At 40.3% G+C, this 25653-nt stretch overlaps 3 protein-coding genes across 3 annotated transcripts in view; all 3 read left to right on the forward strand.

The window, feature by feature from the left end:
• LOC118413208 (fibropellin-1-like) overlaps window positions 1–9305 on the forward strand; it is a 22361-nt gene extending 13056 nt beyond the window's left edge. Inside the window, exons 15-25 of the mRNA XM_035816425.1 lie at window positions 762–875; window positions 1108–1221; window positions 1459–1572; window positions 1808–1921; window positions 4622–4735; window positions 4975–5088; window positions 5324–5437; window positions 5676–5789; window positions 7735–7854; window positions 8131–8334; window positions 8870–9305. Of these exons, the coding sequence (XP_035672318.1) occupies window positions 762–875; window positions 1108–1221; window positions 1459–1572; window positions 1808–1921; window positions 4622–4735; window positions 4975–5088; window positions 5324–5437; window positions 5676–5789; window positions 7735–7854; window positions 8131–8334; window positions 8870–9183 (1550 nt within the window). The 3' untranslated portion in view covers window positions 9184–9305. The remainder of the gene's footprint in view (window positions 1–761; window positions 876–1107; window positions 1222–1458; window positions 1573–1807; window positions 1922–4621; window positions 4736–4974; window positions 5089–5323; window positions 5438–5675; window positions 5790–7734; window positions 7855–8130; window positions 8335–8869) is intronic.
• A 5918-nt stretch (window positions 9306–15223) lies between these two features.
• Window positions 15224–19987, forward strand: LOC118413541 (neurogenic locus notch homolog protein 1-like). The gene is made up of 7 exons (XM_035817067.1): window positions 15224–15263; window positions 15735–15923; window positions 17609–17722; window positions 18086–18199; window positions 18340–18522; window positions 18656–18916; window positions 19186–19987. Exons 1-7 carry the CDS (start codon window positions 15224–15226, stop codon window positions 19401–19403), a joined length of 1119 nt encoding a protein of 372 aa, XP_035672960.1. The 3' UTR covers window positions 19404–19987.
• An 18-nt stretch (window positions 19988–20005) lies between these two features.
• Window positions 20006–25653, forward strand: part of LOC118413542 (fibrillin-1-like) — a 27332-nt gene continuing 21684 nt past the window's right edge. The window contains exons 1-5 of the mRNA XM_035817068.1: window positions 20006–20301; window positions 22356–22426; window positions 23103–23285; window positions 23572–23772; window positions 24218–24488. Of these exons, the coding sequence (XP_035672961.1) occupies window positions 20078–20301; window positions 22356–22426; window positions 23103–23285; window positions 23572–23772; window positions 24218–24488 (950 nt within the window). The 5' untranslated portion in view covers window positions 20006–20077. The remainder of the gene's footprint in view (window positions 20302–22355; window positions 22427–23102; window positions 23286–23571; window positions 23773–24217; window positions 24489–25653) is intronic.

Consider the following 25653-nt stretch of genomic DNA (forward strand, 5'->3'; position numbering starts at 1 on the left):
ATTCATTTATACCGTATCAATACCATCCATCCAGGCGTTCTCAAGTTATGGTGGTCTTCTACAAACACACACACACACATACAACGCTCACCCAAAATATAACGTTCTTGGCGAAGGTAACTATCACATCGCTATCTCACAAACCTCCACATGTTATACATCATTTAAGCACAAACAATGCTTGTTTCACACATCGGTTTGCATTTTTGAAACAAAGATATCAAGGGTGAAGAAGGCCACCAAACTTTCCAAGTTTGCACACGTATATCGGCATGTGCCATGCGACTGGAAAGCTTACCCGTGGAGGTAATGGTTCAGTCCAGCATGATGCAACTACGCACGCGCGGAATCTACATTCCTGACATTCCTGTGGAAGTTTTGGAATTCTTTGCAAACGGTCCCACACTATACTATTAGGCTCGCCCATCAGGCGTCGCCAAAAAGAGTATGGATTTGTGGTAAATGGGCCTGTACTTGTCAATAGTAGTCTTATTTGATGTATTTAAGGTCTATGCTGTCTTTTACAACTTTATATCATATGCCTTGATCGTTCCCTAATTATGATAAAAAAAACTGTAGGAAAGCGCCGTAGATAAGAGGTCGTTTCTAATGGAAAAGAAAAAAAACATTTTCAATGTAATTCAACGTATAAATTACTTGTGTAATTACCAAAAAACGTTATCGAATCTTTTAAAGATATGTATGACATGATATTCTAATGTATCATTGCGTATGTTGAGAAAGCCAATATTACGTTTAAGATACGGTCGACTGCGTTGGAGTGGATTGTCAAAATGGCGGAACCTGCGTCGGCGATGTTAACGGTTACTCCTGCAATTGTGCTCCTGGCTATGAAGGCGATCACTGTGAAACAGGTAAGTTCTCTAAGAACAGTTGAATCCTAAAATCTAAGTCGTTCTTGAAGGAACAATTATGATAATGTTGCGTGATATAAAAATATGCCAATAAAGGTCAGGGTGTCAACATTACATAGACGTAGTCTTGTGTTATTAACAGAAAAACGTTATCGAATCTTTCAAAGATATGTATGACATGATATTCTAATGTATCATTGGGTATGTTGAGAAAGCCAATATTATGTTTCAGATACGGACGACTGCGTTGGAGAGGATTGTCAAAATGGCGGAACCTGCGTCGACAATGTTAACAGTTACTCCTGCAATTGTGCTCCTGGCTATGAAGGCGATCACTGTGAAACAGGTAAGTTCTCTGAGAACAGTTGAATCCTACAAATTAACAAAGGTGTTTTTGAAGGAACAATTAATATAATGTTGCGTGATATAAAAGGATGTCAATAAAGGTCAGGGTGTCGACAGTAAATAGACGTAGTCTTTTGTTGTTAACAAAAAAAAACGCATCGAATCTTCTAAAAATATCTTTGAAATGATATTCTAATGTATCATTGCGTATGCTGAGAAAGCCAATATTATGTTTCAGATACGGACGACTGCGTTGGAGTGGATTGTCAAAATGGTGGAACCTGCGTCGACGATGTTAACGGTTACTCCTGCAATTGTGCTACTGGCTATGAAGGCGATCACTGTGAAACAGGTAGGTTCTCTGAGAACAGTTGAATCCTACGATTTAACAAATTCGTTCTTGAAGGAACAATTATGATAATGCTGCGTGATATAAAAGGATGCCAATAAAGGTCAGGGTGTCAACGGTAAATAGACGTAGTCTTGTGTAATTACCAAAAAACGTTATCGAATCTTTTAAAGATATGTATGACATGATATTCTAATGTATCATTGGGTATGTTGAGAAAGCCAATATTACGTTTCAGATACGGACGACTGCGTTGGAGTGTATTGTCAAAATGGCGGAACCTGCGTCGACAATGTTAACAGTTACTCCTGCAATTGTGCTCCTGGCTATGAAGGCGATCACTGTGAAACAGGTAAGTTCTCTAAGAACAGTTGAATCCTACAAATTAACAAAGGTGTTTTTGAAGGAACAATTATGATAATGTTGCGTGATATAAAAGGATTGTCAATAAAGGTCAGGGTGTCAACAGTACGTAAATAGACGTAGTCTTTTGTTGTTAACAAAAAAAAAACGTCATCGAATCATTTAAAAATATCTTTGAAATGATATTCTAATGTATCATTGGGTATGTTGAGAAAGCCAATATTACGTTTCAGATATGGACGACTGCGTTGGAGTGGATTGTCAAAATGGCGGAACCTGCGTCGACGATGTTAACGGTTACTCCTGCAATTGTGCTCCTGGCTATGAGGGCGATCACTGTGAAACAGGTAAGTTCTCTAAGAACAGTTGAATCCTACAATCTAAGTCGTTCTTGAAGGAACAATTATGATAATGTTGCGTGATATAAAAGGATGCCAATAAAGGTCAGGGTGTCAACATTACATAGACGTAGTCTTGTGTAATAAACAGAAAAACGTTATCTAATCTTTTACAGATATGTATGAAATGATATTCTAATGTATCATTGCGTATGTTGAGAAAGCCAATATTACGTTTCAGATACGGACGACTGCGTTGGAGTGGATTGTCAAAATGGCGGAACCTGCGTCGACGATATTAACGGTTACTCCTGCAATTGTGCTCCTGGCTATGAAAGCGATCACTGTGAAACAGGTAAGTTCTCTAAGAACAGTTCATTCCTACGATTTAACAAAGTCGTTCTTGATGGAAAAAATTATGATAATGTTTTGTGATCATGATATAAAAGAGTCAACAAAGGTCAGAGTGTCAACATTACATAGACGTAGTCTTGTGTAATAAACAAAAAAAAAACGTTATTGAATCTTTTACAGATGTGTATGAAATAATATTCTAATGTATCATTGCGTATGCTGAGAAAGCCAATATTACGTTTCAGATACGGATGACTGCGTTGGAGTGGATTGTCAAAATGGCGGAACCTGCGTCGACGATGTTAACGGTTACTCCTGCAATTGTGCTCCTGGCTATGAAGGCGATCACTGTGAAACAGGTAAGTTCTCTAAGAACAGTTGAATCCTACGATTTAACAAATCGTTCTTGAAGGAACAATTATGATAATGTTGCGTGATATAAAAGGATGCCAATAAAGGTCAGGGTGTCAACGGTAAATAGACGTAGTCTTGTGTAATTACCAAAAAACGTTATCGAATCTTTTAAAGATATGTATGGCATGATATTCTAATGTATCATTGGGTATGTTGAGAAAGCCAATATTACGTTTCAGATACGGACGACTGCGTTGGAGTGAGTTGTCAAAATGGTGGAACCTGCGTCGACTATGTTAACAGTTACTCCTGCAATTGTGCTCCTGGCTATGAAGACGATCACTGTGAAACAGGTAAGTTCTCTGAGAACCGTTGAATCCTACGATTTAACAAATCGGTTCTGGAAGGACCAATTATGATAATGTGTCGTGATATAAAAATATGCCAATAAAGGTCAGGGTGTCAACATTACATAAACGTAGTCTTGTGTTATAACCAGAAAAACGTTATCGAATCTTTTACAGATATGTATGAAATGATATTCTAATGTATCATTGCGTATGTTGAGAAAGCCAATATTACGTTTCAGATACGGACGACTGCGTTGGAGTGGATTGTCAAAATGGCGGAATCTGCGTCGACGATATTAACGGTTACTCCTGCAATTGTGCTCCTGGCTATGAAGGCGATCACTGTGAAACAGGTAAGTTCTCTGAGAACCGTTGAATCCTACGATTTAACAAATTCGTTCTTGAAGGAACAATTATGATAATGTTGCGTGATATAAAAGGATGTCAATAAAGGTCAGGGTGTCAACAGTAAATAGACAAAGTCTTGTGTAATTACCAAAAAAAACGTTATCGAATCTTTTAAAGATATGTATGACATGATATTCTAATGTATCATTGCGTTTGTTGAGAAAGCCAATATTACGTTTCAGATGCGGACGACTGCGTTGGAGTGGATTGTCAAAATGGTGGAACCTGCGTCGACGATGTTAACGGTTACTCCTGCAATTGTGCTCTTGGCTATGAAGGCGATCACTGTGAAACAGGTAAGTTCTCTGAGAACAGTTGAATCCTACAATCTAAGTCGTTCTTGAAGGAACAATTATGATAATGTTGCGTGATATAAAAGGATGCCAATAAAGGTCAGGGTGTCAACATTACATAGACGTAGTCTTGTGTAATAAACAGAAAAACGTTATCGAATCTTTTACAGATATGTATGAAATGATATTCTAATGTATCATTGCGTATGTTGAGAAAGCCAATATTACGTTTCAGATACGGACGACTGCGTTGGAGTGGATTGTCAAAATGGCGGAACCTGCGTCGACGATATTAACGGTTACTCCTGCAATTGTGCTCCTGGCTATGAAAGCGATCACTGTGAAACAGGTAAGTTCTCTAAGAACAGTTCATTCCTACGATTTAACAAAGTCGTTCTTGATGGAAAAAATTATGATAATGTTTTGTGATCATGATATAAAAGAGTCAACAAAGGTCAGAGTGTCAACATTACATAGACGTAGTCTTGTGTAATAAACAAAAAAAAAACGTTATTGAATCTTTTACAGATGTGTATGAAATAATATTCTAATGTATCATTGCGTATGCTGAGAAAGCAATATTACGTTTCAGATATGGACGACTGCGTTGGAGTGGATTGTCAAAATGGCGGAACCTGCGTCGACGATGTTAACGGTTACGCCTGCAATTGTGCTCCTGGCTATGAAGACGATCACTGTGAGACAGGTAAGTTCTCTAAGAACAGTTCAATCCTACGATTTAGCAAAGTCGTTCTTGATGGAAAAATTATGATAATGTTTCGTGATATAAAAGGATGCCAACAAAGGTCAAGGTGTCAACATTACATAGACGTAGTCTCGTGTAATAAACAAAAAAAAAACGTTATTGAATCTTTTACAGATGTGTATGAAATAATATTCTAATGTATCATTGCGTATGCTGAGAAAGCCAATATTACGTTTCAGATACGGACGAATGCGTTGGAGTGGATTGTCAAAATGGCGGAACCTGCGTCGACAATATTAACGGTTACTCCTGCAATTGTGCTCCTGGCTATGAAGGCGATCACTGTGAAACAGGTAAGTTCTCTGAGAACAGTTCAATCCTACGATTTAACAAATTCGTTCTTGAAGGAACAATTATGATAATGCTGCGTGATATAAAAGGATGCCAATAAAGGTCAGGGTGTCAACGGTAAATAGACGTAGTCTTGTGTAATTACCAAAAAACGTTATCGAATCTTTTAAAGATATGTATGACATGATATTCTAATGTATCATTGGGTATGTTGAGAAAGCCAATATTACGTTTCAGATACGGACGACTGCGTTGGAGTGGATTGTCAAAATGGCGGAACCTGCGTCGACAATGTTAACAGTTACTCCTGCAATTGTGCTCCTGGCTATGAAGGCGATCACTGTGAAACAGGTAAGTTCTCTGAGAACAGTTGAATCCTACAAATTAACAAATGTGTTTTTGAAGGAACAATTATGATAATGTTGCGTGATATAAAAGGATGTCAATTAAGGTCAGGGTGTCAACAGTAAATAGACGTAGTCTTTTGTTGTTAACAAAAAAAAAAGTCATCGAATCTTTTAAAAATATCTTTGAAATGATATTCTAATGTATCATTGCGTATGCTGAAAAAGCCAATATTATGTTTCAGATACGGACGACTGCGTTGGAGTGGATTGTCAAAATGGTGGAACCTGCGTCGACGATGTTAACGGTTACTCCTGCAATTGTGCTCCTGGCTATGAAGGCGATCACTGTGAAACAGGTAAGTTCTCTAAGAACAGTTGAATCCTACAATCTAAGTCGTTCTTGAAGGAACAATTATGATAATGTTGCGTGATATAAAAATATGCCAATAAAGGTCAGGGTGTCAACAGTAAATAGACGTAGTCTTTTGTTATTAACAAAAAAAAACGTTATCGAATCTTTTAAAGATATCTTTGAAATGATATTTATATTTCAGCCATACATTGTATGGTGAAATATATTGTATTCGTAATGTTTCTTTCTTCTTTCTTTCTTTCTTTCTCCTGTCAAATCTTCAAAGTGATTCATCTCCGCCATTCCTGGACCGAATGACCTGAAATTTGGCACAAGGGTAGAGTGGGCCAATACCCAAATGTGTTTTTTTTTCTTTTTTTTTTCTCATATCTGCTCCTTAAAAGATTTTATTAAGGTTTTATTGCAACTTTTGGACCAAAACTGTATAATTTGGCCCCCTGTACCATTGTATTACGTCCAGATGACCTGAAATTTCGGACAGATGTGCCTTTGATACTTATTCAAAGGATCCAGGTATAATATTTGGCATAAATCACTTCAAAATGGCCCCTTAAGGAGGTTTTTGTGGGAGAGTTTTGGATATGTGAGGTTGAAGTGCCGAGGTCAACGACCTCTAGGTCATTCTGGTGTGTTAGGGCCACAGGTGTGCCAGGTAGATCCAATTATCTACCTACCTTCCTAGTCAATAGACATCCAGGTGGTTGGGGGACAAGGTAAATCCAATAAATGACCAGCCAATGAGCGAGCTGATTTTGCTGGAAGAGTCCATTGTTGGACAGTGGGTGTTTTTTAAAATTTACTTTTAGACTTTGGTGATAATGCCAATGCTCTTTTTAGCGGAAGTGTTTTTGCACTGAACCAATTGACCAAGAGGTCCTGTGTTCGAAACCTGCCACGTCACCGATCTTGTGCTCTTATGAAAGGTACTTGACACAACTTTCCACACTACACTCAGGTAAAATAAGATTAGGGAGCTTCGACTGGAATACCCAGCTTCAGCTGGATACAAATAGAAAGAACACCCAGTTTCGGCTAGGGCCGTCCCTCGGATAGGAGGTCTGGAGGTTCCGTGTCTGGGAGAGCCACACCTCACGCACGTTAAAGGTCCCACCACACCTTTAAAAAAAGAATAAGGGCATGCCCCGGTGAGCCATGGGGCAAATCTAGAGTTGGTGATCCACAAATCAGACGGACTCCAGGAAGAATAGTGACTAAGTCAGTCACTAATGGAGATCCGTACCAAACCAACCAAATCAAACCAAACCAAACCAAACCAATGGGTCCACCTCCATTATGTCTTGCTCCCAGCAATCACTTTTATTTGGGTAGTTTCTTTGCCGATTGTAGTCTTAATTTTTTCCTATCAAAAAGTGCTTGTTCAACTCCAGAATTTGTTACATGTTACAAGTTATTGCCTTAAAACGCTATCATGCCAAAAGGCCTACAGATTCTAGGCATGGCACACGGAGACATAATTTGTTTCTAGATGCTTGCCTTCAAAAGAGAAAAATAATCAGCCTATTAGAAAATTAAATTGTTGGATAAGAAATGGTTCTCTTCTTGGTTGCTACTTTTTTTCAGACCATTCATCCAGTTGCTAACCTCGTTCGATATGGTAATTCCTACTGATTGGTATTAAATTAAAGTTAATAATTTAAGCAATATCTAAGAACTTGCAGTGGTCCACACAAAAATATAGCTACTACTGATCCTATTCATAAGTTTCTATGTTTCGACGTTTTCTAAAAAGAATTGAATTTTCAAACCATATTCTTTGAACACATCGACTCCCTTGGTACCTGAATATTTTGCAAACGACTAAAGCTCCTAAATAATTGAAATCATAATACATTTCAGAGCACTGATTCTCAAAATGGTGAATATCACTAAAAGCGTTCCTTTACGGAAGTTCTTGTTTGTCGTTGCAGACGTTGACGAATGTGCCTCTAATCCGTGTGCAAATGGCGGAATTTGTGAGGACGAGATCAACCACTTTACATGTACTTGTGCTCCTGGCTATGGAGGAGATTATTGTGAAAGGGGTATAGGTACGTTTTCTCATAATAACTTTCTAACCGCACATTGAGATTCTAGACGGATGTATTCAGGTTTTGAAAACAATTGTAGCCTTAAACTTTGCGAAATACGGACTGAGTAATGTGCTGACGGAATTTGAACAGTTACGCGATTTTCATACTTTATGCGCTGTTTTTGCAGTTGATTATAACTCCAACGTTAAATATTTGTTAAACTGCATTAAGCTTTGAATTTACAATTGTCTCAGGACAATGTTGGAAAGTCACACTTGTAATGTCTTTTGGTAGGCTTGATTCCCTTCGGAGGAAGGATAGGACCGATCACTGGCGGCCTTGGAGCCAGGCGCAGAAGAAACGCTCCCAATACTCACTGGAGTCGTGTAGGGAATGTGGCAAACTTAGTCTATGATGCGGACAGTGGTGAAGAGGAGCGGCTGGTGGCTTTTGCCGCTTCAAACTTGGAAGGACTTGCTGAGGAAGATAGTATTCAAAGTGAGTATCTTCATTCTGTACAACTGTTTTGGACAAATGAATGGTTTGAAAAAAGTAGCAACCAAGAAGAGAACCATTTCTGATTCAACAATTTAATTTTCTCATAGTCAAGCACATCATGAAAACCATAAAAAGAATTGTATCAGATCATGAGTAAGTTGTAACTATGAAAGAAAAAACGAACGAATGTTTTAATGATAATAATGTTTCACTGATGTAGAAAAAGAATCTACCACTGTTTTCTGACACCGTAGGTCCTCTCCAAATTCTTTTGCACGAAATTAAGAAGAAATTAATGTAGAGACAGATCTTATCTGTATGTATATAACAATTTGGGTGACTAGCTAAAATATTCCTGAAATATATATATAATCTCCATAGATCCTCGCTCTTGATGGTAACTACCCTGCAACCACAGCCGAGGCGATGTCGTCCATGTTGCAGGATTTCCGTAACATGCAAGCTTCCATTGTAGCAATAATGGCCCTAACTGTAACCGGACGCTTGACGTCTTGAATTATGAACTCATCCGTAGGTCCTCTTCGAGACCTCACAGAAGATGTGGAGGGGTTTCCTAACAACTACCCTGTTACCACAACCGAGGCGATGCCGTCCCTGGTGCAGGATTTCCACAACATGCTCAACGGCTTCAACTGTAGCAACAACGGTCCTAACTGTAACCGGACGCGTGGACAGGACGATGTGGTAAAATTAGACAACCATTGGTACATTGTTTACAGGCCAGCAATTGAGTACGACCCAGGAAGTATGAAGAGAGGCATACGCTTCAGGATTCACATTGTGGCCTGGCGCGGCTTTAGAATCTTTATTCGATGCTTCATATTTTAAGAAAACATTTTACAAATTCACACATTAGTGTAAAATACATTGATTTTTTCATCAGTACACTTAGTTGCAATGTTATGTAACATTTTGTGTAAATATCGTATCGTTAGGTAAATATATATATATATATATCCGTTTACAAGGCGTGTTGATTATAGCTGTAATAGAAAACGTTAAGGTGGGTTTACACCTGCGTATATTTTCAAGTGCGCGTGAGTTCCGAATGAAATTTTGTCAATACGCGGCCGAACGCCCAACATTTGGACTTTTTTTGGAATAAATTAAATTGAACGTCGAGCCCATCTGGCGTTTGAATTACGACTTCAGCGTTTTCATTTCGCATGAGATGCGTATGATTGCAACTGAAATGCGCAACAGAATTTTCAGTACTGCGAATAGATTCGTATGGGGTACGTATGTTGGGCGTAATCCGGACGCACACAACGTCTACCGACCGCATGCCTGACGCACCTGGTGCTAACTGCATTACAAACGCATTTCAGGTGTGTCAGAGGAACAGTTTCTGTTACATATACTTTTGTTTGCGAGCATTGCCAATAGAGTATTTTTGTTAGAGGAACACTTTGTACTACGTATGCTTTTGTTTACAGGCAGTGCAAGTAGAACATTGACAAGTTAACAGTGAAGAGGTTTTTTTATTCATTTGCGAAGCAGTGAAGCAGTGACACTGTGCTTTTACAGTAATGTGGGCCATCATTTACCTTAAGAAATTATGTGCACTGTTAAGATTGTGTTTGTTTTCACTTTGTCCTTAATGGTTTTCCCTATCATCTTAGTATTTCAACTACTATAAAAATCACACTCATACACACCACAAAACGTATTCAAGATCTTTATCAAACACGTAAATTAAACAATTATGAAACATTACGCCCTCTTTCAAAGTTGTAATATGGCTCTATATTGCACCTTTATATCATGTGGTTTTACACACAAAAAAAGTGCCATTATCAGCCAATTACGTCAAATATCTGTTACACAAAATGGCATGTGTGTCACACAAGTTGACCAAGTGCTTGAGCAGGTTCCTCTACATCTTCTCGTCCCTGGAGGCTCTGTTGGGACCAGTTACATTCATGGTGTCCTGCAAGTTGTGACCATCTCTCCATGCCCCTGGTACAAATTAGTCAGTCCTGGCCTGGATCTGACATCTTGAGATGATTTTTTTTTGTCTGGACTCAGATGCACCTTCGTATTTATTCCAAATCTGGAGTGTGCGTCGATCACGCTATCAGTACGCGTAGTATGCGCAAAGCGATCGCAGAACGCACGGTACCAAATCGTGATCTATATGTGCATTCGTTATACGGTCGCTCATGGTGCGTTGTGTCTGCGCTGTAAGAACGCTATGTACTCGCAATACCGCGATATCCGCGTATTACTGCGTATAAAGCGCAAACATGTAGCGTCTTCAAAGCGCAATCGACCGACGTGGGACCACTGTATTGCGCATCCATAACGTTTTGGCCACCAAACTGCGTACGAACGATAGTTTTGTGCATGTCCAAAACTATCGGGTGTACTGGGCGTATATTTTCGTTTGCCTGCGTTCGTGAAACTTTCTAAAAACGATTCAGATGCGTTTGAGGTGCGACTTGTGCGTGCGGCCGCGTATTGAAGAAATCAGTCAAAATGTCGAAAAATGTCAAAACGGAACTCATGCGGCATGAAAATATACGCAGGTGTAAACCCACCTTTAGTTACTGTAAGTTCCCCACTCACGCATATGTATGAGTGTCCGTAGCCCTTAAACTTTACAAGTGTTGTCCTGCGCGCTTGTCCACAAAGTAGTTCTTATTTAAAATTTGTAAATTAAGGGACAACCTCGTATGTATTGGTTATGGGTGTGTGCAGGGACATTGGCATTAATAACTCATATGCTGTAATATCTGCTATAATGATGTGACGCTGCTTTTAGTAGGTTCACAAAATGCTTATTTGATGCACCAACAAGAATTGCTTACGGATGATTATGTCAATCGTCGATGGGTGCAGATCGACCAATTTAAATTGATTATTCTAAGTGACGTATTACCTACCATGAATGTTCTGTAATTGCTATCACGGTACTTAAGATAAGCTGTACATGTGTTAATGAAATGAATCAAATGTGTACCTCAAAGTGCAATGTTTCAGCGATTTTTACAGTTTGGAGAAAGTAGCTTGTATACTATGATGGTCGAATGTCACCTTATACAAAGTAACTTGTACTCGTGCTAGTCAGAGTGTCGCCCGACAGGTTTTTCTGGCCTCAAAAACAGGCGACGCCCCATATTAAAGGTCACAGCTCGACACGTCACGTCAGGACACCAGCTACAGATTGATAAAGTCCGACAATTGAACTATGGAAAGCTCTTTGCTCTATATCTGTATGCTATTAAAATACTTCACTTCAACGTGATATCTTTTATCGAATATAATTCTGTACCTGCATAGAAGCTTAACTCTGTATCAGTTGAACAATATATTCGGGATTGCACTGGTGGATAAAGAAAGAAGTTGAATTCCTCTGTTTAGTAAATACTCTTGCTAGCTATGGTTGTAAGATGTAGATTCAAAAATAGAAGATTTCGAGAAAGACTCAATCACTTTGTGTGGTTTACTTACACTCAAGATACACCCTCTACTTTTGTGTGCTGTCGATTGCTGGCTATTAAGAATAGGGAACCTTCGCATAATGCTCACGTCGTTTCTAATCGAAATAAATTCGTCTGGCTCTGCATTGTGACCTTTTTCAAAAAGATCATAAAAGGTTAAGTTTGGAATCAAAACTGTTGCAGATGGATCACAAGGATGCAGACGATGGGAATGCTAAAAAGAACAGACGCACACAGATACACGCGATGTTTGAGCATAGCCATATTCGAGTGGACTTGAATCGAGACATGCTACTAGAAAATTCCATCAATTAAGATAATAAAAAAAAAAGAAATCAGAGTATATCTTGCTGATAGGAAATTACGCATGAATTTTAAACAAATGGCAGTTAAAAAAACTCGCAGAGCTAGCAAGGAATCGGCAAACACGTTGACGGACCCTGAGCGTTTGTTTTCAACAGTTCTCGCTTCCAGTTCGGCGGTTCTGTCACTGGTGATGATTAATGATTTGTTATGAATGTTTGATAGATCATTGAAATAAAGCATGACATATGAGGCCTGCAGCTTAACGTAGTGACCATTATCATTAGTATATTATTATTCGTTCTAGAAATAATAATCACCTAAACGTTGTAACCCTTACTAACTAACAATATTCCTTGATTGGAACCTTGGGTGTTACTAAGGACACGCCGGATGACATTTTGTTAACTGTTTAATTGAGATTCGCCATAGAGGTGTGGTCGGCGGATTGTCAATGTTTGTTTTGAAAATGATATCTTAGATTGGTCTCCCACGATCTTAAAACTATGTGTAAGACGTTCCATTTCCATTATATCATTGACCTTGCCCGGCAATTGCAAACCATTTTTTAGCATACCTTAAAGTTCAAAGGTTGTATCAAACGTTTATAGGGTTGAGCGCTTGACCTGACATTTATCTAGCTGAGTCTTTACCGGAGCTGAACTCTCTAATCATGTGATGTCATAATCCAGTCATCTGGAAACACAGTCACGACGCACGTTTGAGTAAGGATCGGATGTTCCACACAGGCACAGACACACAGACACAGACAATGACGACTGACGGTGGCATTCAACGTGACACAGATTGCTTTTATTTTCTAAGGACATTTTCGAGGAATCAAAAACAAAGCAGTGTGAAGTTGGTAATGTACAACATGATAGAGAGAACCTCGTTTAAAATTGCAAGTTGATCCGTGAAAATCCCGTTGTTCTTCTTCGAAATGGAATCGTCCAATTTAGTGCGTCAACGTGAATCATCAAATGCATCGCACGTCAGCCACTAGTCGGGTTGTCCTCATGAGTCATGTGGGGCTACAAACCATACAGAAGTCTGACTAATGAAGGTTCACACAAACGGATCATGTTGAGTTTGTAGAGAAATTTGGAGTCAGCTATTGACAACAGTTTCCGTTCACACTAACCTGGCCGAGAAATCACTGCACGTTCGGGACGGAAGAGTTGTAAACGACTAAATCGCTGTCCGACATTAAGCGAGGAAATGCGGTAAGTTAAAAACAATCACTCTAGTCTAGAACACGTCTCGTAAATCTATTTCAGCCCTGGGATTCTTCCATCGGTATAACGTTTAAACTACAAATGAATTAGGTCTGTCTGGAACATATATATCGATAGTGATGACATAGGATTTATGCTTTAAGTTGTCCAGTTTAGGGAAGCCTGTCGGAGACACTATGTGACAAGGTCACAGTGTAAACATACCACACGGCAATTTAAAGTGTTTCTAGACTTCTTGGATTTCCCGTATCCCGATTTTTCAGTTTGTTGGCTGGAGAAACCCAGACAGCCTTGTGATCGACCAAGAATGGAAAAAGGACAAATCATGAACCAAGAAGTTATGTCTTAATGCATGTGAACAAAATGTCTAATCTGACGTTGGTGATAGTTTATCTTCTGTTGATGTCAAGGAAGGTAATGTGAGACGATTTAAGTGGGAACTGTTCAATGTCAAGGTCGGAAACGTTTCCATCATACTGAATACGTCATGCAGTTTTCTCATGGGAATAAATGTCACCATTCTCTCATTCTGTACCTCTTTAGACTTCAGTGGTTGTCATGAGTTGGCGAGGATACAGATTTCCTGATAAATAGTGTTTGCGGATAATAATTATAATACATAAAACATATCGTCGGCCCCTGAGGCTAAATGTAGACTGGTATGATGAGTTGGTCAATTAAGGCGAATACCACTCAACAATAGGGGCAGACAGGTTGACATGTTGGACGAGTTTGCTTTGCTGTGCAGGGCGTCATTATTGATCGATTGGTGACGCAAATATAAACAAAGTGCTAGGAAGTTTGTTACTGAAGTTACAGAGCGTTTCCGCGATTCAGTTTTTTTTGCAGTTACATGTTCGATTGCCATCATGTCTATCATGATGGATTTTAGACAGGAAAAACCGCGGTTAGTTCGATACTGTTTTATCCACTGGATCCAGTGCCCGGCCACCGGTAGATTTACATGGAGATTAGGGGATAGCCACAAAACTTTTAGTGCTTTTAACTGGGAGTTCCTAGATTTATCAGCAATTAGAAAATGCGAGTCGTCATTTTTATGTGCAGCAGGTACACCATGCTATGCCAACAATACAGCAGACATTCTTGAACTAGTTGAACTGTAAATTCCAACCCAGAAAATGGACCCACCCAAATTTTCGACTGAACAGCACCAGTCTAGGAATGAACAATCCACTGCTGCCGTGACGTCACGTTATGCTGATAGAACATGTGACTCATTGAGCAATGGGTCAAAGGTTGCAGGAAGTCTATGGCGCCCACCGTCTCTGGGTTTTTGTGTTGGAATTTACAGTTCAACTAGTTCAACATCGACTTCTAACAACACAGATGAACGTTCAAGTTAATGAATGAATGAATGAATGAATGAATGACCTTTATTGTACACTCACGCCTCGACGGGCTAGGTGCAGGTCATTGATAGCAGACATATGCAGAAAATAATACATCAGCCATAATGTGGTGTCTACTTTTTATCTAAATTACTATATTTCCATTATCTTTAGGGTCATCATCGGTATCATGGTTTGTCTCGTCCTTGTGCTGTATGTGCATTCTGTCGGCGGAAGGAGAGTAAGAAGTACGTATTGGACATTGTTATGTTTGAATATAAGAATATGACACCTACCCGTGCAAACTAGCTAGGGTATCATTTAATGGTGGAGGTCTCCTCCATTCCTTGTTTAACATACCACCAAAAGTCTTTTGTAATCTGAAATCGCTACTGAAGACTTACGCATGTGTCTACCTTGCAGAAAGGTGTAAGCCGTTGGAGTTTCCAGACACGACAAGGGATTGCGACCAGGAACCGAATGCAGAAGGCTGGTACCCCGATGGAACCGTCTGCATGTTTGACTGCAGGGAGGGATGTGTGAGGGACAAAGGAAAGAGCAGAAGAGTTTGCAAGGTCAGGGGCAGGTCAAAATGGTGGACTGGAGGACGCGGACTGCGGTGTACTTGTGAGTGGCCAAATTTCAGAATCTCCAGAATTGTACGACAAAATTCATATTCCAGCGGTGTATCATAGCTATTATCTCCTTGATTTGTACATGTAATATTTTATTGTGTACCATTTAAATGTCACCAGATACATCCCCTTATACCTAGATGATGAATCCAATACTGTAAATAATTTTGAGGAACAAAGGTAAAGTGTACTGTTGTAACAAACGTTACCTGCCATATAATACATGAACAATGGGTAAAAAAATAAGGTACCGTTTTTTGGCTTTGTTCAAAAGAGAAATGTCCCTAAACAACCAGGTAGGTTTGACTGAAAAATGATCAGATTTATTTGCCGTACCAAAAATCGCTATTCTGCACATTTCAACGAAAACGAGCCAGATGTGAGTTTTTCATCTACTTTCCGTATGTCCAGGCAACCCATGCGACCGTGCACCCATCCACCCCCAAGGTTACCCCAGTGATTGTGACCCAGACCAGCCCCCCTACCCAGCGGGACACGTCTGTAACTTCACCTGCCCGGCAGGACACGGCAGGACGTCAGGTGATGGGAGGAAACTCTGCAACAACGGCCAGTGGATGGGAGACGATGTTGTGTGTGAAGGTATCTTGGCCAGGAGGGTTATTACGTTTTCGTAGTACTTGTATAGCAGGGTAACGGTTTAACGGTGTAATATAGCAATATAACTCTAGAAGCTATAAATGGATTGATATGAAATTAGGTCTGCCGAAAGGTATTGGCCTATTGAAGAGATTATTGTCCTACGCTTTCGGTGCCGTTTGTTTGTCTGTCTGTGACCAGCGTAACTCCAGGAGTTGTGACAATATCCATAAGTTTGATGATGGGTCCCCTAGCAGCTTGTAGGAACTGCACTAGAAATTTGCATGATTAATGAGAAAATCCTATAATTCCATAGTGTCAAATGATGGGGATTTCATTCATATGACATTTGGAAGTAATGATGACTAGAAAGGCCGACATTTGCTTAAGAGCAAATGCAGCATATTTCAGCCATACCCCTTCCCACGCAACATTGGACTGTTCCAAATCACCCCTGCGCAAAAATGGAACATCCTCTTAACAGTACATTATCCCCCAAAGTGGACTGGTATTGTGACTTGATTCCAGGTAAAGATAGAGCTTGCTTCTATTTTTCAGAAAATGACAATAATCACACCTTCCATTTAGAAAATTTTCATCATGACTGAAAATTGTTGAATGACTTCATGTAATGTCATTAACAATTTTCAGTACGATAACTAGGTGTAAGTTTAAAAAAAGTATAAGCTCCTTGTGATGTGGGTACATTTATTATTGCAGTGAACTTTTTTTATTCAAGTAGGGCATACGATTTAATAATTATCAAGCAGGTGCAGGTACTGTAGGAGCGTTTGCTTTCTTCAAGCTGTAAAACTGTTAAACTGTTTTACTTTGTATGCAATCAGCCATCGAGCCTATTCTTATTTTAGTTTAACAACTCAGTCCTGCCAGACCCGGAAGATACGATTGAACCTTGTTCGAGGATTTATTTTCGTCTGTCTGGTCAGTCTGTTCATACCCTGGCGCTGAGAGTGTTTTATTGGGCTGAAACTTTGGCAGTTTAAAGTTACTTACAATTTAAATGTTCAAAGTTTATGTCAAACAACAACAGCACTAGGAACACATACATTTGCTCTGGAGAAAATACAGCAGTTTTCGCAAGTTCCAGTCCAGTGATAGAAATGTGACCACTATAGACAGGTGGTCACTATAGAGAAAAATGCTGATCTATTGACTAGGAGCCATACGTTACACATGATTTCAGTACACTGATCATTAATCATATAAACATTGCACAGGTAAGCCAATTGTTTAGATGTACAATTAAGTTCAAATAATTCTGAAGAGAAATATTGATGAGAAAATAATCATTCTCGCCACTGTCTAACTTATAATTACGTATCAAAACTAAACGCAGATTTTCTAACTAACGCACCTTTCGCCGACTTCATCAAAGGACCGCCGGCTATCAATCAAACACGGCTGTTGATTAGACATAGAGTTTCAAACAGTCATGTGCTGTGTGCCAGTTGACAGCGAACGTCATGCTACGTGATGTTTTACATTGCTTGGACCTTCTTTCCTACAGCGGTGCTTCTACAAAATATTTAGACTGTAACACTGACTCCCACGTGAGTCACGTCACCACATCATTTGGTGACGTGAAGTTATGAGGTAGCGGAACTCTATTCAGAATTTGGATTTTTGTTGGATAACGCATTTTTGACAGACCTTGTATGTTGTTGCAGAGTTTGACGAATGTACCTCTGTTCCGTGTCAAAATGGCGGAATTTGCGAGGACGAGGTCAACGCCTACAACTGTAACTGTGCTCCTGGCTATGTAGGCGATAGTTGTGAAACAGGCAAGTTTTCCCGTTACAGGTGTCTTATTGTAACAACATTAAAACAAGTTTCCAACCATGTTACTTTCGAAGTACAAAATTGTGGAAGTACCCACAACAAGAGCAGAACACCTTCACTTGCAACAAGTTAGACTTAGATGTACGTTTTCTATTCATTTTTGACGACGTTATTACACAGTGGTTACCAAGAAAACGCAACAAGGTTCAAGAAACCCCTTTGCAAGTAACGACATCCTGGGTATCGGAAGGTTTCTGAACGACGAATCTCCTTAAATGAGATAATCAAGCGTTTCAAAGCGTTTGATTTTCAAAATGGTGAATAAGACAAGAGGTTTTGACAAAACGTTTTGAATGTTGTTGCAGAAATTGACGAATGTGCCTCTGATCCTTGTCAAAATGGCGGTACTTGCGTGGACGAAATCAATAGCTACATTTGTACTTGTGCTGAAGGCTATGAAGGAGATAACTGCGAAACGGGTTAGTTCAAATATATATATTATATAGAGAGAGTTAGATATATATAGCTAACAAATCGTTGATTATAGATTTTATAAGGCAATCCTTAGCTTTGGATCTAACTTAAGGTTATACTAACTAACCGGATAATCTTACCACAGCGCCCTGTCTGGTGAGGCCTCTCTACGGTCCGTCGGCAGACGCGAACTACTCCCAAGACTTCTGCGTTAACTACGACGTCCTACTCCCTGAAATAACGAACCTGACAAGGTCCTTCAACAGATCCCTTCAGGAACTCGGGCTCAGTAATGTGCGGAAGGACCTTGAAGAGATACGTGACGTGGGTACGTAGATATTTCTGAGGGTATTTCATGTGGTAGTTTTCGTCCATTTGTACCGTTTTCACAGTTTATCACCGTTTAAACCTTTAATACCTTCCAAAGTTTAAATGTCACACCTTTTAATGGTTTTTGGTAGGTTTGATTCCCTTCGACGGAGAAATAGGACCTATCACTGGGGATGACCCACCGACGACCGAACCCATGCCAACTGTGATGCCGACAGAGGTGCCGACTGGCAGAGTCAGACGCAGAAGACAAGCCAGCAATGGTAATCCCTGGAGCCGGGTAGGGAATGTGACAAGCTTAGTCTATGACGCAGACGGTGGTCCCGAGGAGAAATTGATGTCCTTTGGCGCTTCAGATTTAGAAAATCTTGGCGAGGACGACTATCTTCAAGGTAAGTACCTTAAGATCTATAGATTTCTTTTTGCTTTGGAAAACTAGCGAGCGAGGGGCGAGCATCAAATTAAGTTGTTTGGACTTTCAATGATAACCTAATCTAACCAACATAAGAACCTAGTAGACTAAAGGTGCTGAAAAATCCGTAGGCCTTCCTTTTTAAAGCCGTTTACCTAATGTGGGAGGAAGAAGACGTGCCGTAACTGATCGTGTGTATCAAATATAAGCAACAAGCTTAACGTCTCGAAATATGAACTCATTCCATAGGTCCTCTCAGAGACCTAACAGAAGATGTGAAGGGGTTTTCTGAGAGGTACAATGAAACCACAGCCGAGGCGACGCCGTCCATAGTGCAGGATTACCGTAACATGCTCGACAGCTTCAACTGTAGCATCAACGGCCCGAACTGTAACCGGACACGTGGACAGGACGATGTGGTACCGCCTAGACAACCACTGGTACATTGTTTACAGACCAGCAATTGAGTACGACCCTGGAAGCATGAAAAGGGCAATACGTTGCAGAATTATAATCGTGGCCTGGCGAGGCTTTAGAATCTTCATTCTATGCTTCATACGTTGAGAAAAACCATTTGCCAATTCATCTAATATATAAATGCTGATGTCCCTTGTCTTCAGCTGCAGGTATGTAGATGGATATGTCCGTTCGTATAGATTTATTTTACTTGGCGTAAAAAACGGTGCTTCCTGTAAATGCTTGTAGAACTGTAATAGTGCCGCGTATCTGATGTTACATTTAACAACGTTAGCATTATCGCCAAGTTTACGCGTTAAGATATTTGTGGATTAAGGGACAGTCCAGTATGTATTGAGTATGGGCGTATGTAGGCACATTGGCATTGATAACCCATATGCTGCAATATCAATTCATGTTTATTGTCACTAACGCATTCTATGATGATATGACTTTGCTTTTATTCAATTTATTGATCGCTTTATTGATAGGAATCGCTTACGGTTGATAATGTAAATCATCCATGGATACATGTCAACCAATTTGAATTTTCTAAGTGAGGTATAACCAACCATAAATGTTCTGCAATAGGTGTCCCGGCCGTTGAGATAAGCTATGTTAATGAAATAAATCAAATGTGTACCTCAAAGTGCAATGTCTCAGCAATTTTTGCAGTTCGGCGAAAATGGCGTGTATGATGCGCTGGTCGAAGGTCACCAAAGTAACTTGTACTCGTGCCAGCCAGCGTGTCGCTCGACAGGTTTGTCTGGCCTCAAAAGCAGGCGACGCCCGAAAAGGTCAGAGTTCGACATGTCACATCAGGACGCACAACAAAACTAGTCAGGACACACGACACAACTCATCCAAATCACACCTTCATCTCTTAGAAGATCCAGGATACAGAATGGGGCAAGTGGGCTTATTTTTATAACTTTGACTACGAGAATTGTTACCCGTCCCCGATTTCTAGTCTGGTAGTCCAAATTGCGCCGGTGTCCTTGGAATGATTTCCTTGTGTTTACGAGCTCAAAGCACTAATACTTAAAGAAAGATTTGGTGCAAGGCCCTCTTTTTTGTTATTTGTATTAGGCTGAAATTTCACACATGAACATTGTATACATGTAGACCCAAGTCCAAACAGATTGTCTTTTATAACTGCCTGTCCTTTCTCTTAGCCTATAGTGATCGAAGGTAATTAGCTATGGTGCAGGAAGTATGAACACGTGAGTCATGTAACTGTCGCATGACATTGAATCCTCCATAAAGTTATTTACATATACATCGCTACATTTCACATCACGTAACGTATTTATCAACTTTCATAATTCATTTGCCTGCCCAAAGAGACTACGTGAAATCATCATGGTTGATTTAACGAGATCTAACAGCATACGTAATCCCTAAGGTGCATGAACGCACACTTCAGATATCCAGGTGTTTTGTAAACATTCTTGAGCCAGTCTTGATAACATTGTTTTGATGCAGTCTCGGGGTGTCCGGTTGAGCTATGAGAGACAACGTTTACCATTTTACGTGATCTACTCAGACAGAAAATACGTCAAGCCTACTGAACTAACGAGGTGAAAAATATGAGAGACTGAGTCAGAAATCTAACGACCATTTCTGAGTCAATGGTCGATTTTGACGACGCCTCAGGGGAGTCGTCAAGTGGTATATATTGCATTCAGTCTGCAAAAATTATAGGAATTGCACAGGCATTTTTCCAAGAATGCTAGTACTCCACAGTATGCTGGGTATGCAAGTCCCCCCTCCCCCTAAATCTGTTCCAGATGTATCTCTGGTATGCAATGGTGGAATGAAGGTCACACGGGGATAGTACATTTCTGGCTGTAGGTTTATGTTACAGGTGGGCTAGTATATTGTGCCAGGGATAGTGCGACAGGGAAGTTCCAGTCTATTTCTGATTTGAGCTGTATTGTTGTACCCTCAATCGTCGTCATGGCATAAAGACATTTTTATTGCCAGTCTTGTAGGTATTGGTCCCGATTGCACCGGTTCCCGCAGGGGATGTAGCCGTATCCACACATTTGCCCTGGTGGACTGCCCCGAGAGTGAAAAAACAGCCCGTAAACTGCCCGGCAGGCCCCCTTTTTCAATTGGGACCGTAGCCTAAGGCTTAGGTCCCATTTCCAAACCAGGCCCGGCCGGGCAGCTTTTGGGAGCGAAAAGAATTATATAAAAGACAGCAGAATACACAACATGTCAAGATAAGATTCATGGGCATGATCCGTGTATATTTCAATTTTCAAATACAATTTCATTTTTCGTTTCTTAACCACGGTTCGGAAATGGGACTTATGCCTTACTCGGGCCTCAGGTCTTTTGTAAGTCTGGGTAACGTTCAAACACATTAAAATATTTGGCAACGTATGATACGGAAAAAAATTAGAGACCTAACTTGAATGTTGGAATACAGTAGAAGCCGCTTAATTGCACACCCCATTTACCAGTGTATTTCGTGCAATTATCCGAGTGGTGCAATAATGTTATCTTGCTGGACCGCACTTCTTTGGGATTTGGGGATTCCGTGCAATAGAATTGTGCGGTTAACCGTAGTGCAATTAATTGGCGTCTTCTGTATCTACAAAACATCAGGTTATTTTTATCTGTCAAAAAACAACGTGGATGATCAAATTTGAATACACGACAGCTACTCAGCGCCATAGCTATAGCTAGTGTCAGTGTTGATATCCGAAAGGTTTCCATGGTTTCTTGTTAGTGCCTATTTCGGAGCACGAATATGCACCTTTTGCGACCGTATTTATGTTCCACATTCATTAATTCGGGTAACGAAATTGAGATTAAAACAAAGTGACTGACAGAAAGTAAGTGAGAACGCATGTACGCTATAATAGAACATGAGTATATGAGTACCAGGGCGAGAATAGAAGTGTTATTTCGTAATAATCTTATATCTACATCATTCTTCTTCCGCTTGACAGGTTGCGAGGTTGTCTGCTGTTGATGACCTTTCTTTCCATGAACGATGGGCAGCTTATATTGACTATTGATGGTAACTTATGGCATATTACACTTAATGATTCATACAGAATCGAATTATGCACGTCAGTGTTTCAAGCACCCTTGTCATTCTTTAGCCTCCATAGCAGGCTCTCTGGGTTTTTTTGCTCATAATACACTTTTGCTGGCCATTTCTATTTTCTGACTGCCAACCCCCAGAAAAGACCAGCAATCAGCGACTAGTACAAATAGAAATGGCCAGCGAAAGTGTATTATGAGCAAAAAAAAACCCCAGAGAGCCTGCTATGGAGGCTAGTTATTCTTATTAATCGTTAGAAATATGCTAACGTTATCTTCATTTTGCAAAAATAGTATTTATTCTCTTTGGAGAAAATGCTCAACACAAAAAGCCTCGGTACCTGTAACCGGGTATGGCAACGCCTTTTTAGATCTATTCTATATTTATAAAATATTGAAATAGTTTTTTTACCTTCTCTGTATTCTGCTAATCTCCGATCCAGGCAGTTCCTACAGTAGCATAAAATAGTATCAAAAGCTGCCAGAGGAGTGAAGCCGGCCTTATTGTGTTTGGCTAACATGGCAAATGTACACCTCTTGGCTGCCTACACTCATTGGCCAGAAGTTTAGTACTATCTTATGCCATTGTAGGATCTGATTGGAGATTGTATTCTGCGACATGTACATTTTCCTTGTGCCCCGTGTTCCAGACTCTTGTTTAGTGAGGCCCAAGTACGGCCCGCCCGGACATGGGCACGCCAGGCGGTCCCCGTGTGTGAACTGTGACGTCTTACGCCCGGAGCTCATCAACCTGAACGATTCCCTCCCACAGTCCGTGGTGGAACTCGGATTAAGTAACGTGGTAACGGACCTGGAAGAGCTATGTGATTATGGTAGGTAACGTTATACATATGGTGGAGGCATCATGACGTCTCAAACTGCCCATCGTTTGGCAATAGACAAGTACAACTTGTTATGATAGATTGAAATGCAGTATTTTAAAACATGCATATTGAATATATCGCAAAACCTCGTCCGAAAAGTACGGACTACATGTTTTAGTTTGTACAGGTCGAAAGGCACAGGCAAGTAGGATAGACAATAAGTGTTGTTGCTTTCTTATGTAATTAACATGAAACTTTCTTCTACATTTCTACCCCTGAAAACGCTATCTGTTAGATTTGATTCAGTTCAAGGGACGTATCGGACCAATCGGCGCTGGGGGTGGGCGCAGGCGCCGTAGAGCAGCCACACATTGGAGCCGTGTGGGACGCGGGACTAGTCTGGTCTATAACGTCACCCACGATGTGACAGGCGGGGATGGAGAGCAGTTCTTTGCTTTTGATTTCCCAGCGTTGGATAGCCTCGACGCTCTTGAAGGTTAGCGGTCATCTCAGATCATTTCAGATCGACAGAAAATTACAATAGTTAGAATAGAATGTTAGAATTATTAGTAGTACATTTTCATAGGGCTCAGCGTAATGTCGGGGCGTGACCATTCAAGAGCAGGATGCTGTCATCTTACATGTAGTTCAGACGCTGCGTGCGCCTCCTCCGTCTACGTCATATTCCTATATATAGGAAGTATGCAGAGTGCAGACTATGGACTAGAACTTAGGCTGACTAAAATCGCGCTCCTGGCGGCCGGCCTTACAGTTGCCACCACTCTCGGGGAGGGGGTCATTAACCCCAGCCGGATTGTGTAAACACAGGCTGGACTAGAACTAAAACCTTAACAGTTTGTTTATCTCGATCTATCAGTTCATTCGTGTCAATTGAACATTCCTAAACAATAAGCTTAAAGTATTTCAAACTCATTCCGTAGGTCCTCTTCAAAGCCTTTCACCAGTTGTGTTGGAGTTTAGCGGTAGACCTGAATACGCCGCTACAAACGCGGAGGCGATGCCGTCCCTGGTGGAGGATTTCCAGAGCATGCTCGCCAGTTTTGACTGTCCTAACGGACCTAACTGTGGCCTGACACGTGGAGAGGAGAGTGTGGTACAGCTTGACGAGTACTGGTCTATTGTTCAAAGGTTGTCCCTTGAGTACGACCCCGCACCAGGAGGGACGAGGAGGAGGAGAGCTATAAGATTTAGGTTTGTCATCGGCATTCCGGCCTGGCATGGCTTTAGAATCTTTATCATCATCAGAATATACTAACAAAATCAATCTGTATAGATAAAAGATTTACTCTCTCTTTTTGTGATGGTCAAAATGAGCATCTTATTAATTATTTGTATAATCAATACCATTTGGTATAGGTATGAGGTATTCTCTTCTCTCTATGAGGTCTTTTGTATTCTATTCTCTTTTGTTCTTATTTTCATTCTTGTTTGTAAATAGCATTAATCTAACTGTTGCAGTATTTTATGAATTACATTATTTTACTTCATTTAATTGTACTATCTGTTCATATGACCTTAAGTTTTGATTCATCTTTTTATTGTATTCCAGTTGACTTTCTGTATTGTTTACTCTCTGTATGTTTATTCGTGGGTTTCAAAGATCCCGAGCGTATTATCCAAGCAGAGGTTTCTTCTGCAGGGGGGTGGGGGTATGTGGATTGTAGTGGCCGGGTTTCGCACGGTTACCTCCCTTCAACCCGATCCGGTCCTCAACTATCGCCCGCGACCGAAACGTCTGCTTGGAAACTACTAGTACTCAAGTTACGTAAGTTTATCTGATACAACATTATGGCTCTCGTAGTAAATATGATTAAGTGTAACCAATCGTCACTACTAAGCAAACGGTCCACAATCCCTATATATTAAGCGCCATCTGGCGAACAGAAATGAAACGTCAATATGTTGCGTATGACAACGATGTGGTCATCACTCGATACTTTAATTAACATGTGATTTTCATTTCTAAGGGGAAAATAAGGTATTCAAGACCCGGATCAGAGAACATTTTTTGAATGAATTCACGTTAACAATCTCACCAGTATAGATATGAGAATATGAGCATCAGTGAGTTCTCCTTTAAGCTCTCCAAAGTCGTTTATAAAGACAGGTGCAGAAGCAACATTACGTTATTCTGAAACCCACGATAAGCTACACCTGATTGAATGTGAAGGTATACAAAATTACTCACATTATACTTTATGGCTAAATGTATTTAAGTAGACTGTTCAAGGTTATACAGCATTTCTATCTTGTTGTTTGTGGTTGACAGAACGAAAGTCGCTTTACTTTTTGTTGTACGAATAAAGCTTCTATTGTAAGAGTTTTATACTGGGTCTGCGGCGATCAGAAATTCTGA

The sequence above is a fragment of the Branchiostoma floridae genome, chromosome 4 (assembly GCF_000003815.2).
Source record: "Branchiostoma floridae strain S238N-H82 chromosome 4, Bfl_VNyyK, whole genome shotgun sequence".
Taxonomy (NCBI): Eukaryota; Metazoa; Chordata; class Leptocardii; order Amphioxiformes; family Branchiostomatidae; genus Branchiostoma; species Branchiostoma floridae.

Excerpts from the sequence above, each read along its gene's own strand:
- LOC118413541 (XM_035817067.1), top strand. The coding sequence starts at position 15,224 with ATGTGTGAGGGACAAAGGAAAGAGCAGAAGAGTTTGCAAG. Across the intron at positions 15,264-15,734 it reads AGAGCAGAAGAGTTTGCAAG|GCAACCCATGCGACCGTGCA; the intron begins GTCAGGGGCAGG and ends CCGTATGTCCAG. Across the intron at positions 18,200-18,339 it reads AGGAGATAACTGCGAAACGG|CGCCCTGTCTGGTGAGGCCT; the intron begins GTTAGTTCAAAT and ends ATCTTACCACAG.